We start from the raw sequence: 15,880 nt of genomic DNA, 5'->3' as shown, positions 1-15,880 counted from the left end.
TCAGAGCTGGTCTGACCTCCTCCGAGCTCTCCTCGGGGCGAACATCTGACGTGTCTGCTGCTGGAAATTAAAATGATGAAGCGATGGAAGCGCTTCCATCCGTCAACACCTGCAGCAACACAAAACCAGGCTTCACGAAAGTCCGTGATCGACCCCCCGAGCTCTGAGCCACGTCTCTCACCGACGACAACAGGAGCCTCTCGCTCTCATCTCGACGGTGGCGAGCGATGAAATAGTTATGCCGTCATAAGAAATGCATGTCGAAGCTGCTAAATGATGCATGTCTCGCTCGCCGACCTCCGGTCACTGCTATTTTTGGGAGGAACAGGAAGTGAGGTGATGCACTCTTCCAGTCACTCTGGAGGAAGATCATCGATTATATTACAGCTGGAACTTGGGTCTGCACCGGGGCCTCCACCTTCACTCTCCTCCGAGTCTCTCCAGGATGACTGAGCTCTCGAAGATAAGAATCATTTTAACTCACTAAAAATCCTCACAGCTACGTCTTCCGGACTTGAACCAGCAACTTTCTACATCTGAAGCCTCTCGTCGCGGCTCATGCCGAAGAGCTAAACGCCGCGTGTCGAGCTAAGATGCATGACACATTACCCGGTGGACACAGTCCGCCTTCGCTCCGGAGGAAATTGAAAGCGGCGAGAGAAGCATCACCATCAAACATCAGTAACATTTCACAGGATTTTTTTATTTTTTTATTTTGGCCCAGATTCCAGTCAAAGCGCGTTTGATGCAACGATCTGAAAGTGCCTCAGATTTACTGCTGCCTCTTCAGATCTGCCTCAGAAACACCCAGTTTAGAAAATGTCGCCCCGTAAAAGTCGCACTCGATTTACGAGGCGAGATACAAGTCGTCCATATAAGTGGTCGTCGTCTTTCAGAGACGTTTATGTTAGTGTCGATAGTTAACCCGTTTGTGTTCTCGGACCACGTCAGCTGACGTCAGTTTTCTCCTTCGTTTGTCCAGAGCAGCTTCAAAAATATTTGGTACAAATGATTGATTTAGTGACTGAACCAGGAATAAAGTTTTATTCCTCTTTTGACATTTCCTTTTTTTCCATTTCTTAAAATGCATTTTCTTTGTTTCACCTCTTTTTATATTTTGTGCTTTTCATTTTAATATGGAAAAAAAAAGAATAAATACATAATATTTTGGGTTCAAATTGACCACAATCCATCTGGAAAAATCGATGTCTTCAACCTGCTCCAAACATGTTGTGGTTTTTAAATAACCCGAATCCAGCAGTTTGTCCTATTATTCAAAAACCAAACCAAATGTTTATTTTTGAGCTGACAGGTGTAAGAACTCCTGGGTTCGCTCTGGGACACCAAAAATAACCCGGACTCGTCCCCGAAGCGTCAAAAACTGCCTTGATCCAAATAGAAGCGTCTCAGTGAGAGACATCAGACGAGGTGGTTTTGTTGAATATATTATTTTATTTTTAACATCATCAGCTTCATAGTCGAACTTTAATTTTTCCCTTCATTCGTTAAAATGGTCACCTCTTAATGTACACGTACTGCAAACTGTCAAAAATATACAAACAAATGCAGGCTTGTGCTATAGTCTGGTCGAATGTCTAAAAAACAGTGGCACTGAGAAGGAGAGAGAGGGAAAGAGGGGGAGAGGACAGAGAGAGAGAGAGAGAGACAAGGACAGGAAGACAGAGAGAGACATTGAAACCAGTAGAGACATGCACAGCATCATGGGAGCGCTGGTTAGCTTGACCTGGCGTTCCGGCTCCTTCAGATCCTCGTGGAAAAAGAGTACATACATTTCTTCATCTGGCCGTGCGGAACAAAATGTCCACCGCGTATAAAAAACAAAACAAAAAGGTTAATGGAACTGTTAGGCACATCATCGATTTTTCGTGGTTTTACATTTTCTGGAAAAAAGTCGTAAATGTAGAACGTTAAATCAGAAACCAAAAAGAATGTCTCTAAATTAAGACGGGTTAGTAGCTCGACATGGTGACGATGTTGTCCAGCGGGCGTTGTGAGGCGTGGCAGCTGGAGGTTTTTAAAGACGTCCAAATCAGATGCTCAGATCTTTGGGGTTGTCCTTGTAGGACCTCTTGGGCTCAGGTACCACGGGCTTGGCAGCGTAACTGTCGTTGGACTTGAGTGTGCTGTAGTAATCTCTCACCTGAGCCGCAACGAAATTGTCGTCGTCCTCCTCGTCCTCGGAGTCGTCCCTCGCGAAGCTCCTGACGGGCGAGAAGTCTCGCCCCAGGCTGTGGCTGCGCCTGTCCGGCGGTTCTAGGGTGCTGCCCTTGCTAGCGTAGCGATCGGACGCTCTCTCGGGGGAGCGCCCCCGAAGAAGGGAGCTGTACCTCTTGTATGCGGAATCGGACTCGGGGGTGCGCACTCTGGGCAGGGAGGCGTCTCGGAAGGCGTTTCTCTGATCCCGGGACGCGACGTCCTTCAGAAGGCTCTCCCCCCTGTACGCCCTATCCATGGTGGACGCCTTCAATAGCAGACTATCATCTCCGTAAAGCCGGTTATCTCTCGGTAGCGACGGCAGTGTGGCCTCACGGTTCAGGCGGTCTAGGGCTGGAGGTTCCCGGAGAACGCTGCTCTCGAACGGAAGGCTAGGTTCAGGAGTGATGGGGAACTCCTTCAATACGGCTTCTTCCACGTTGGGCTTTTCGTTGCTGCGGCCTCGGTAACGGTTGGGGGACACGCTTCTGCGGTGGGGGTCGTAGGAACGGTATCTCGGTGGGGAACGGTGTCTGGAGCGGTGGGGGGACCTGCGACGGTTGGGCGAGCGGTAAGGAGAACGGTAAGGTGAGCGGGTAGTTGAACGGTAAGGTGAGCGGGTAGTTGAGCGGTAGGGCGAGCGGTAGGGCGAGCGGTGAGGCGAGCGGTGGCGTCTGGTAGGGGAACCACTCGTACGATGTCTGTAGGGGGATCGGCCGGCGCGCTGCGTCCTGTGACGGTAGTCGAGGGCGTTTTCCGCGCTGTGCGACCGTTTGTTCGCCCTGTCGGGGGAGCGGTGGCGGCTGCGATGGTTCCCGCCGGTATGGTGGCGATGGCCGTCGCCGCTCTTGTCGTTGCTCTTGTCGTTGCTCTTCTTAAAAAGGTTGATCTTTCCCGTCGACTTCTTTCCCTTCGTTCTACCGTGACTCGTTCTCTTGTTGGGAGAGTGGTGGCGGTGTTTGGAATGGTGGTGCTTGCCGGTAGTGCCCGAAGTCCGCTTGGCGGCGGGCTCCTTTTTGGTCCGGGATGAGTGGCTGGGTTCTGGTGGCAGGCTGACCTCTGACAGCTCGTTGACGGATGGTTGGGCGCTCACTTCCGTAGAGTTTTGTAACCTTGGGGTTGTGCTGCCGTCGTTGGGGGCGCCGTCTGCAACACAATTTTTAAACGGACATTCGTCAAAGCTGGGAAGTTTACGCCGCGAGGGCTGAGGCGCTCGCACGTCACACGGTTGTCGATGAAAAGCAACAGAGGATGCATCCACATCGTCAGCTGATTCTTTTAAGCAGAAATGTGGATGCAGCCCTGCTGTGTTAGCGCTGCTGACACCTGAGAAAAGCTGGTCTCCTACAGCCAATGGATGCCTGGTGTTGATGTGGTTCTACTGCACAGGTAAGCCATGCTCTCGTCATGCACACTCGCAGTCTTGACCTGAAACTACCCACGACTCTCACCCCCAGCCCTTGAAGTGCTACATAAGCTAACCTGGTACATCTCCATGTTTACCACCATCTTGACGGTTCAGTGAAGTTGGAGTACGTTGTGTGTTCATGGCTCTCAGGTGTACTTTGACGACTCTCCTCTGCCATGACTAATTGATGGAGACATTCTTAGAACCGGCTTACCTCACGGTAACAGGACGTGTTCTCTGCTCTACTGAAGATAGCATCGAGCTAAAACACTTGTTTTCAGTAGCGGCGTAACCACTGGTGCCGCTACTGAAAACAAGTGTTTTAGTGCTAATGTCTCACTGAGCTGCGAAGGTCTGAAGATACATGAGCGACAGAAGTTGGGAAATGTTAAGCATGGCTAGAGTTGGGTGAGTATCTAAATAAGGAGCTAATAGCTTTCAAGCTAGTAACTTAGTCACGCTGAAATTTTGACATAGAAATTCAATTTTGGGAACTAAATTATAACTTTTCTTTTTAGGTTCGAATTACATTTTTAGTCACTTGTCGGGGTTATTTTAAATTTTTTGGTTCATGTTTCCAGAATGAAGGCTGAAGAATGAAGAACAAAAATAAATGATTGCAAAAATAATGAAACTTATTTTGGACGATATCTGTTTTTGAAGGGTTTGTTAAATGATTTCTGTGTCCAGGGATTTTTTTTTTAAAGACCTTTATGCTATTAAATTATTGTATTACATAAATGAATTAAATGTCTCTGGGACTTATAGTGTTAAATTAAACTTGTCAAGTTTAATTTTCTTCACATAACTTTAATTTTCAGACATTTTCTATACAATTCGTGAGTAAAACAAAACTAATAAAACAAAATATCTTTAATTATTTTCCAATAAATGTTCTTTTGTTTACTGCCTTATTCATTTAGGATATTTATCATCATTCACTTTCTGATCTTTTCACTTTTTGTGTATTTTATCTCAAATATTATTTTCTATTATTCTCTGCAACTTTTTTTTTTTAAGTTTGAGTGATTAAAATCGGTCGAATTATACCTTTTTTCAAGCCTTCAAAAAAACAACATTTTACACATTTGGGCAACAATTTTTTGCGCTCACATGGTCCGTCTGGTATCATACTTAAGTTTTTTAAAGAGTCTGATTCTGTCTAGCTTTTGGCTACTTTACGTTGAAACTGGACATTTTCCGACCGAGGGATCCTTTAGTGAGATGAACTCATCAACAAGAACTTCAGGGAAAACGTTTCGATCATGCTAGCGTTAGCTCGGGTGGAGTTCTGGCGACACAGCGGTGGATCAGCGGATGACAAAAAAGCGAACACATGACGACCGCCGAGTTACAAACCGTGGCTGGATTCTGGAGGACAGCAGGCTCCCCCGCCTTGTCACCCCTCACCCCCGCGGCCAGATGGGGAGCCACCAACCCTGCAAGAGCCGACGCCCCGACACAAGGAAGATAAAGACAGGGGAGAGAGAAGCGGGAAATCAAGTGAAAGGAGGAGAGTTAAAGTGATTTATTTGAATGAAAAAAAGTGTTTATTTCATCATTCATCAGAGTCCAGAAACCGCACCGAGAAAAATAGAAGCCATCAGTGGAACACACACTCACACACACCTGGACACAGAAGCAGCAGAAGACCTCACGACAATGGCATATGAAGAAGCACTTTACATCGCTGACAGGAAATTAATAACAGACTTGGTCACAAACGGTGCCAAAATAAAAGTTTAAAAAAATGCCCAAAAATATACATGATGCTGCTGCACATTCAGCGCAAACTCAAAGTACAGTTGATGACATCGTCGGCTCCAGAGAAACAAAACAAAACGATGGCCTGCGGTCCGACTTGGTTGGTAGAAATTAAAAAAAAACTCCATAAATATTATGGACAATAGAAGGATTTTACACAGTTGACACGTTCATGCAGCGATAAAGACTCTAGATGTGGCTCGCGCTCTGTACAAAGAAAAATACTCGTAAAAATGCTTCTTATCTGTCGATCTCTGTACATAAAAAAAAAAAGAAAAACGACGGAGCGGAGTCGTCGGGATGGGTGCGCGGACACAAGTCCATGAGCGGGTGATGAGTGATGTCGGCGCTCGACGTGAGTCTTTTGTTTTTGAAAATGGCGGCAAATGAAAAAAGTCTCACCCCCTCTCCCGAGAGTTCAGTAGCGTACATTCACCTTCAATAAATATCATAAATACCTCCCGCCGCGCTCGACGCTAACGCCGTGAACACGTTTGTTTCCCATGCAGCTCGGAGGTGAGAAAGTGACAGTGGGATGACATGGAAACTGAGAAGAAGGCGACGACAGCACCCGGAAAATCCCAAAGTGACCTCCACCATGAGCAAGCACACACTCCCTTTGTTGAGCCCCTGGGAAGCGGCCACCATCTTGTTCTCGAACCCACCACCGCGCGCCGCCGGCCTCAAGGCGTGAAGATGGGCGAGAAAGGAATGTTTTCGTAGATTGACCCACCATATTCGGGCACCGAGCCGTCGCCGCGCTTGAGCACCAGGTGGACGCGTCGCCCGCCGCTCTTGATGAGCTCGATGGCGCGAGCGTGCTTCATGCCTTTGGTGCTCTCGCCGTTGATCTCCAGGATCTCGTCGCCCACCTGAGGAGAGGAGTCAGAGTGTCAGCCATGATGGGTTTCACTGTGTTAGCACAAGTTCTTGGGGAATTCTGGGAAGAAGATCAAGAAGATCAAGAAGATACCAGATGATGGAAAATGTGTTTACACGTGTGGTGATCATTTTTCTAGCAGACCTTTGTGATACCAGATTATTTTATTAGATCATATACGGACATTTAATTATGGGGTTTTTTCTGCCATTTTATTTATTTTTTTATCTTTATTTTTTAGACAAATTTGAACGTAACGTTTTTTTTTTGTTTCGTCAGGATCAAGCTCCAAAAATTGAAGCTGAACATTTTCTTATAGGAAAATAAAATAAATACATGTTTCTTTATGTTAGCTACTTTTTTACATTTTCACGTTTTCATGCATTTTATGTTTGTTTTTTTATCTTTTTTCTCAGCATCTATGCCAAATCTGGTCAAATCTTTACATTTTTTTTTCTTTCTAGTTAAAAATTGACTTTTCAAAAAAGAATTTTTAAATGTCAATTTATAATTTAATTTTAAAAATACTACTCATTATCGTAGTTTTAAACATTTGTTTTTTAAACAAGAAAACTCTCAATGAGAATGTATTAAAAATAGTTTAAAAAAAAGTATTATTACTTGAATGATGAAGGTTTTCTTCCGCCCGCTTCGTCTTCCTCCAGTTGACATTTTTTACCATCACTTACGCTTTCATTATCAAAGCAAATGTAGGTTTTACTTTTAAGAACATTTGTCTTAAACATCAGAAATATTTATATCTACTAATATTCATATCTTTTTTTTCTGCCCAGAAGACAACCAGGAGTGAGAAAGGAAACTGCTGACTGATGCAAAAGTAAACATGATCAGACATCAGTGATGCTGGGTTTTTAAAGGCTTCTGACGAGAGGATAGATTTGAGTGGTGTTCTTGATTTTCCATCTGGTTCCCCAAATCTTTTGAAGGATTGGTCACTCTCTATGGTGCAGAAGTAGCTGCATCGCCCGGCCCCTCACTGTTTAAGACTGAAAAAAGTTTCAAGGAACTAGAAAAAGGTTCCTTAAGGTCAGTTTTTTCTTGCCCGAAAAACACAAGGACACACCTTCAGGAACGACAAGTGTCTTTGCTCAAGGACATGTCGACACCAACATGTCAGGAGCCGGGATTGAACTGATAACCTTTTTTGTCTATACTGGATCCACTCACAAGCGGACCAGGACTTCCTGTGGATCCTCACGTGACACCAGACCTCAGATCCAGACCCTCAATTCAGCTCCACTAGTGACAGCAGTCGAAGCTGTTTCCGTGCTGGATCTTCACGAACTGGGTTGATCGGTGACGTTCGGGAGTCAATTAGAGGGAACGTCGTGGGGAGAATAATCCAAGACAAAAATATGAAAAGGTTCCAAATCTTCCGACTTGTTGTGACGCATGAATCCTCCTCCTCAAGTGATCCGTCAGCTCGGGGCGTCAAGGGAATTCCTTTCGCGAGATCTTCTCCGACAACCGTCTCCGCCTGGAGCTGCTATTAATATCCACGCTAACCAAACATGCGTCGTCTGTCCGTCACGACACGTGCAATTAACCCCCCCCTCGCTGCACTCCCGCCTTTAATTGAACGCCGACGTGCACCTGCGCCAGAGTGTGATGGCTAATTAAGAGCGCGGCGTTCGTCGGCGGCTGTAATTGCGGAGGCAGACGAGGGAGCGGGTGATGCTGCAGGGTGTTTGTATGCAGCGGAGCATGAACCGCTGTAATTGGAGGGGTGAGGAGGGGGAGGAGGGTGAGGAGGGGTGAGGAGGAGGGGGGAGGCAGCATCACACACCAGCGGCTACAGTGAAAAAGATAATATCACGGTGAAGTCTCGGCTGCAGGATCATCAACCTCGACGGTGTTTACTCTGAACGGACTGAAGCCGTGGACGTGATTACAGGAGCTCAAGTGTTCGTGACGACGTTAGAGAAGCTTTTTGTTTCACTTCACAACCTCTCAGTGAGGAGCCGTGTCTTCTCGAACACCTTCCACCTGACCCTCAAAATATCATCTGACACCACTGGTTTATTACACACAACCAGGTGGATCTTTTTTCATCATCATTAGTTACTATGAATGTTTTTTTTCCTTTTTCTGTGTACAGATTTGTTTTTCATCAGTCAGATCATTCTTAATTCTGTCAGTTTTACTTTGAGGTCTCGCCATTTTGTACTGATGTGATTTATTTTGTTAATTCTCATGTGATTAGACTTGATTTTCTAACATTTATTTTTGTATTTTTGTAAGTATATATATTTTTTATAACAATCATCTTGATATAATATGATTTTTTTTTCTAATCTGTGGCAAAAAAAACCCATTCTAATCTTAAATTGTTTAATTTGGCAGATCGTATTTTCTTCTTTTAGTTTCCTGTGAATATCCTGATTTTTTGGTCTTAATTTTTGTCCAGTGAAATTGTACTTTTCCTCATGATAGTCTTTATCCAATAATACTTTTACGTTCTGTCATTTTTACCCTTGTCCGTCACATACAGTTTTATTCAGACTACTATAAGACTACTCGGGTTTGGTTTCCTTTACCCCTCGTCTTACCTCAGGGTCAAGGTATACCAAAGGCACGAAAACAAATGTGTTTGTGGTATCCCTTGTGTTGTCTCTGGGTCAAGAAGAAAGTCCTTCATCTTGACCCAAAAGCAACACACCCTTTGGGTCACCTTGACCCTGAGATAACACAAGGGATAAGTATCTCCGTCTAAGGTCGGTGGCCTGTCAGGTGACTTTGGAGTAGGTACCCTCATTTTTCCGTTGCGCACGGCCGCCCCGTCCTCGGCGAGCCTCAGCACGTACAGGTCCATGTTGTACTCTCTGCCGCCCCGCAGGCTGAAGCCGAAGCCCTTGCTGTCTCGCTCCAGGTCGGCGGAGTAGAACTCGTCCTGGTGGACGGAGAAATATCAAAGTCAATATTCGGATTCCTAAAGGAGCCCAGACAGGACAATAGTCTGGTTATCTGGAGGCTAAATACATCAGAGGACGCAGACAAAGACGGACGCCACAAGGACGGGCGTCTCGTGTCCAGACGCCCTCCTGATGTCCCCCCCCGCCGGAGGATCGATGCTATCTGAGGCGAGCTATCGCCACGCATTAATTCAGCTGAGGTCACTGTGCTAAACGCTGTGGCGTGAGGTCGAGCCACGGAGAGATAAATAAAATCGACTTTGTCCTTGAGAGCTGGAAAATAGACGATGATGTCAGAGAGAGAGAGAGGGGGCGGTTAGGGGGGGTCCTCACCTGGTTGGAGACTTGTGTGGGCGGCTGAGGCGGAGGTCCTTGCGGAGGTTTGTAGTCGAAAGATTCCTGTTTGGGTTTGGTGTTGGTCCTGCGAGAGGGAGAGACGTGAGCGGACGCCGCACCGACGAGGTGGAGCCTGGACACGGTACCTGGACTCGGGCGTGGCCTGCTGCTGGGGGGTGTGCGTGGTGGTTATCGTGGCGATCTTCTCCGCGTTGGTCAGCAACGACGCGTTGGACGACTCTGGAGGGCAGAAGAGGAGGGAGGTTGTCATGACAACAGCAATATGGAAACGTTCGGCAGACACTTGGTGAATTGGACAAAAAAACACTTCAAACACTAAAGCACATGCATGTTTCAAAGCGAGCCGTCGACGTGAGCTTCGGAAACGTTCCCACAGTCGGACTTCCAAGCAGGGAGGCACGATCCGACCTCATCACCATCTCCTGGCTTTGCCCACGACTTCCCAGAAAACGGCAGAAGCGAAGCTAATTACTTCAGACTATTCCCAACATCTCATCTCTAAAGCCCCTCTCGTCTGGACGATCAATGAGAGACGAGGCAGCGGCAGGTTCAACGGGACATGAATCGTTCCCTCAGTAGAATCTTTTAAAAACAGCATTCATCTAATAAGTTGTGCCTCGAGGGAGTGTTTTGTGCTGTTTACAGGAATCCACCGATCCATCGTGTCCACTCGATATTCCTCTCACTGCTGCTTCCCTGGCTCATCGACTCGTTCGCTTGTCCCTCTGGAGAGCCGGGGCTTAAGTCTTCAACCGGCCTCTCAACAGGAGAGTGTGACCAATGTTTCACTCTTCTTCTGCTGCTGCTGCTTCAGGTGCCTCTTTCTCATCGACGTCTACATCCGTGTGCTACATCTGCTCTGAGGAATCACTCCTGCGCTGCACAGATCGCCTCCGTGTCTGGAAGATTCTCACTAACTCAGCAGCCATTCGTCTCTTTGGCCCCCGAGTGGACGGAAGTTAAAACTATCACAACAGGAAACGATGGAGGAACAAAGCAGACGCTGGAATCATGAAAGTTTTTCTATTTATAGTCTGAGAAAAAAAGCTACTTCTGCACCATAGAGAGTGACCAATCCTTCAAAAGATTTGTGGAACCAGATGGAAAATCAAGAACACCACTCAAATCTAATCGCCTTATTTTTCATCATCAATTTTCTTCTTTTCAATTTGTCATCTTTTTGTTGCTGTTGACATTTTGCTAACAGACACACTCGATGCTCAAAAGGCAACCAAGGAAAAACAGTGAGACTGTGAAAAGCTCTTCTTCAGGTGCTGAAGTCAAAATCGATTCTTTCTCCTCTGCATCTCATATGAGTACTACACTACTGTATTAAACTTTATTCAGACTTTTTCTTCTTTTTTGGCAAAATAACAGACTTTTTAAGGTCAAAAAATGATCGTTGGAATTTAACCCATTTTTCATCGTCAATTAACAAAACAAAGGAAAGGAAAGACGTGCTGGTGAGGGAGTGCCATGTCTCTAAATTTCAAGCAATAAATGCAAATATATATATATTACATTAACTATCAAATGTCTAGTGTACTAGCATCAAAATAATATTGTTGGAAAGAAACTATCAAATTATGTTATTTTATTTATTTTTTATGTTTTGAGGTCAAATAATGTGTCAACATGAATCAATGAAATAATTTAAATTTAGGTTTTTTTAACCTTTTTTTTAAATGTATGATCCAGAAAAGCCTTTATTTAAATATAATATTCAGAATTAAAATGTACATCTTTTACAGCAAGAAAAATGTAGGATTAATACAGATAAACGGCCAAAACTGGCTCCCGGACTAGACGCTGATTCGTGTGTGATATTGTTATGCGAGGCTCGCAGACGACTTAATTTCCCTTCTGAAAAATCAATTAAGTCTAACGATAATTAAGAGATCTCCATCTTTATATCTGATGGAATCACAAACATGGCAGCAGGAGGACGGACACGGAGGAACGAGGGTTTGATGAAGACGTGTGAGCGAGTGATCCAGCGGGTAATTGACTATATCTTTAATGAATTAAACATCACCGGAGCAGGAGAACACGTGTCAGGCGTGTGAGAGAACGAATGAGGAACCGTTCAGAGAAACAAAATCTACCATCCTTTTCTGTCTACACACTCGTAGACACACACACCCTCTCGTTTCTGCTGGCATCACTCCCTCCGAGTGCGAGGAGAAAACAAGCGAGCCGGAACACAAAGAGCGTCGGACAAATCGCCTCCGTTTTCATAAAGCGTCGGGGCCGACACACACCGGAGCGCCCACTTCCCCGGGTCGAGCCGGACCTCGAGGAAGCTGCTCTCGTCATCCATCAAACACAATCACGAGCGTCTTTGACGCGAGGCTCCTCGATAGGTTATTTAACAGAATCACTCCATCACCGGCTCTTCCTGAGCCGCCGCTGGTCACAGCCTGTCTGCCAACATCGACCAGGACGTAAAATCCGAACTCTTTAAACAATAAACGCCCTTCAGATAATGCTGAATACTTATATTATTATATACTTAAGCCACATCTGTCACGCCAGAGGATTTGCTCGATTAATGTTAATTGTGTGATCTATAGAGATGTTTAAGTGATGAGAAAAGACACGAAGATGACATCTACAATCATACTGAGACTTACAATGAGAGTAAAAAAGATGCCGAAATACATTTGTTTAGGAAACTGTGACAAACAAAAGTTAATTTAGATAATTTAAGGCAAGTTTGGTAAATATACATTGTTGTTCTGCCATTGACACATGTACATTGTTTTAACAAGATTCAGAACTCTGCAGCGAGAATTATGACCAGCTCAAGTAGAAGAACTCACATTTCTCCGATCCTTAAAACTCTTCACTGGCTTCCAGTTTCTTTCAGGATCAACTTTAAAATTCTGGTTCTTACTTTCAGATCTATTCATGGTCAGACTCCTCCTTACATCAGTGATCTGATCTAGCCTTACACCCCAGCTCGGGCTCTGAGGTCTGTGGATCAGAATCTACTGATGGTTCCTGAACACGGTTCAGGACCAGAGGAGAGAAAACCTTCCAGGCTGTTGCTCCTAATCTTTGGGACGATCTTCCTCTCCCTCTGTGTTTGATGGAGTCTACTGACTTAAGAAACATCTTAAGACTTTTTTAGTTGTTCAGGTTTTCCTTGATTTTCTGGAACTCCTGTTATGTGTTATCAGTTTTATATTGATCTTTAAAGTATATACTTTATTAAATATTGTTTCGATTGTTTAAGCGCTTTGTGACCCTGGTCTGGAAAAGCGATATATAAATAAAAATTACTTACTTACTTACAATATTGGCCACTTGTGTGGTTGAGTTATAAACACCTGAATTGAGCTAATAATGTTGTTTTCAGATTGAACCATAATTCCAAAAATCTGTGTGTATTAGCAAATACACCTAGTGCTTCTGTGATGGTTTGGTGTGGTCGAACTCATTATCATTAGCACCATATTAAGGTAAGTTTGGCCAGTGACCTCTCTGTAACGTCGGACCAGCTTAAACTGGTTCACTGCAACAGTTGACGCTCTTCTAATGTAAGAGGTGTAAGAACATATCCCCGATATTCAGAGCTCAAACCTTCAAAGTGCAACTTCAGCAAAAAAAAAAAAAAAGACTCACCGTCTCCAGGAATGATGCGAAGCGTGACGGTGTTCCCCGCCTCCTTGATGAGGTTGACGATGTCCGAGTGAGACTTGTTGGTGATGGAGACCCCGTTGACCGCCAGGATACGATCGCCCACCTTCAGCCTCCCGCAGCGGTCGGCCGGGCTGCCCTCGATGATGCGTCCTATTTTGTGAGGCATGGCCACACATGCATTTCCAGCTTTGGTCATGGTAAATGTGTGTGTGTTTGTGTGTGTGTGATGTGTGTGAGTGTGTGTGTTTGAGCGAGGTGAGAGAGAGAGGAAGGGGACAGGAGCAGAAAGAAGAAGGTCAGCAGAGAGTTCACCAGCAGCAAGAGTCCACTTTGCAAAGAAGAGCCAGCAGAATGAAGGAGCGAAGACTTTGCATTGGTGTTTTTTCATTAAATTAACCAAATGTTTTATTAAATAAATCCATCCTTAACTGCTCTAAAAAATATTGAATTATAGTCAACATTTTATTTTAAGAAAAAAATGGTTGAAACGCTTCCAGAATTCAAAGTTAAAATTTTTTTAGAATAAAATGTGAAGACAAATAAGTTATTAAAAGTTGTAAATGACAGATTGTTAGATGCAAAAACAAAAAAAAAAAAAGGTGCTGCAATAGGTTAAAGAAAAAAAGTAAAGTAGCAAAAAAATGTATTGTTTTAACATGAAAAAAAGAAATTATATAGTACAAAATAAAAAAAATATAAGAAGGATTTAAAACAAAAAACCCTGGATATTATCACCAAAGTGGGATTATCGGGAACAAAAGTGATGAAAATCTAAAACAAAAACAGGCGAGAAAAAACACATTTTACAGTTTCTACATATGGTAACACAACGCTTGTGTTTCGTCTGCTGCGCTCAACTCCACGTCTGTCTACGACGACATTATTTTGTCTTGCACCAGAAAAATCTGACCTGATTACCATTTCCCCATGTGATCCCGGGGAGGACGGAGACAAGAGTTGATTTGTTCCCATGGCTGCAATTAGGTTTCGTTAAAGTCTCTGACGGCTACGATCGTCACTCCTTCATATGGAAGAAGAACGACTGACGAGAGGATGATGTTCGGTTCGGAGTGTGATCGGATTAACATGGACGGCGAACACAGCGGGTCGAGACGTCCGTCAAGAGTCGACACGTCTCATGTGGACAAACTGAACCTCGACCGGCACTGACTAGGATGAATTAACCACGAGGTCTCTGATGCAGAAACAACATTTCTACACAACTTGCTGATCAAGTGTTTTTTTAAGTGGTGCCTTATGCAAGTTCATGGGTATTAATGATGATGAAGCTTCGTGTCGATCTTTAGATCAACTCTCCAGGAGAGGAGAACTGCCGATCGCATAACTCACTTATCCGAGCACAAGTATTCCTAGTTCAGGTGAATAATTCATCCGTCTTACGTAAGGGTGATCAATTATGGAAGCGTGAGAGCAGCAGCACAGAAGTGTCTACACAGCCCAGACAGCAGAGAGAGAGAGAGGAGTGTTGGTGAGTTGATCAGAGGAGCTGTTGACAGATTTCGGAGCTAGCTTCCAGCTCAGAGTGTAGGTGGAAGACAAAAGTGGCCCCAGGAAGAGGATGAGAAGTGTCTTGTATATATATGACGTCTGATATAACAGGTGACTTCTGGAAATCTTACCGAACGTGGTGCCGGCCTCGGGCCGCGACACCGACGACACGATGACGAAACCGAACCCCTCGCTTTCGCCCCGGCGGATCTCCACGTCGTAGGGCTGCAGGCCGGTCGGCGGCGGGGGCGCCGAGTTGAGGGGCTGCGACGACGTGGTGGTGGCCGCCACGGGCACCACGTGGTTGTTGCCGCCGCCGGCGTTGCCGCCGCCGCTCCCGATGCCGGAGGTGGAGCCGCTGCCGGAGCTGACGGTGTTGAGGGAGTTCTGGCTGCCCTGCGGCGTCCGCTTCCCCATCTCCTCCGTCAGGCTGGGCGCCTGGTTGCTGCTGTGGTGGGAGGAGGCGGGCGATGGAGGCACGTCGCCCTCCGCCTTAACTGTGGCAGACACGACAGGGACGTGAGGAGGAACAACGATCGCTCATATCGGTTTAACACTTCACAAAATAAAGCGGCCGCGGGACTTTCATTTCCTGCCCGTCTGTGGAGGCAGCTCCTAATATTCCCCGACGCTCTCCAGAAGGCAAGAGTGCAGAAATGTTGTAATGTCTCGGTGCCGTCGTCGGGGCCGAAGGTCGAACAGCACCTTCATAACATTTATGAGGGATTCTTTATTGCCTGGCGAGGGATCCTGGCGGTGCTGAGCAGCACCTTTACATCAGTGTGTTTAGACTCTCACATCTCATTCCTCCTCTTCTTTACCTTTAATTGAATTTCTGTTTACATTGTTTACAATATGTAACTTTCTTTTCTAGTGTTCGTTTATTTTTTAAACTGTTCTTACCACAGATCTCTTGGTCACTATAAATTAACCAGACGCTATTTTTTTTAACCAAAATATGCCCTTAAAATGATATACATAAAATGGACATATATCAAATAATGTTTATTTTAGCAGCCTTTTTTAATGACAAAATTAGTTTTTCCTTCCAATTATTAACAAGTGAAGAAATAACAATTGCAGCGAATATTATTCCTGAGACAATGTTTTATTGACCGTCGACGAGTGAGGCTGATGAAGCTTCATGAAACAGTGTCATGTTGTCTAGAG

General features: G+C 45.1%; 1 protein-coding gene across 7 annotated transcripts in view; it reads right to left on the bottom strand.

Moving 5' to 3' along the window:
* Positions 1-1,432: 1,432 nt before the first annotated feature.
* magi1b (membrane associated guanylate kinase, WW and PDZ domain containing 1b) overlaps positions 1,433-15,880 on the bottom strand; it is a 111,202-nt gene continuing 96,754 nt past the window's right edge. For 6 of the 7 annotated variants that reach the window (XM_087801475.1, XM_087801477.1, XM_087801476.1 and 3 more), the window contains 7 exons: positions 14,842-15,207; positions 13,184-13,387; positions 9,682-9,775; positions 9,533-9,620; positions 9,037-9,177; positions 6,120-6,258; positions 1,433-3,360 (listed from right to left, as the gene is read on the bottom strand). In XM_087801475.1, the coding sequence (XP_087657601.1) occupies positions 2,051-3,360; positions 6,120-6,258; positions 9,037-9,177; positions 9,533-9,620; positions 9,682-9,775; positions 13,184-13,387; positions 14,842-15,207 (2,342 nt within the window). In that variant the 3' untranslated portion in view covers positions 1,433-2,050. The remainder of the gene's footprint in view (positions 3,361-6,119; positions 6,259-9,036; positions 9,178-9,532; positions 9,621-9,681; positions 9,776-13,183; positions 13,388-14,841; positions 15,208-15,880) is intronic. The other variant, XM_087801478.1, reaches the window with a different exon arrangement.

This window comes from Callionymus lyra, chromosome 10 (assembly GCF_982586985.1).
Source record: "Callionymus lyra chromosome 10, fCalLyr1.hap1.1, whole genome shotgun sequence".
Classification (NCBI taxonomy): Eukaryota; Metazoa; Chordata; class Actinopteri; order Syngnathiformes; family Callionymidae; genus Callionymus; species Callionymus lyra.
This window is presented reverse-complemented; position numbering and strand designations above follow the sequence as displayed.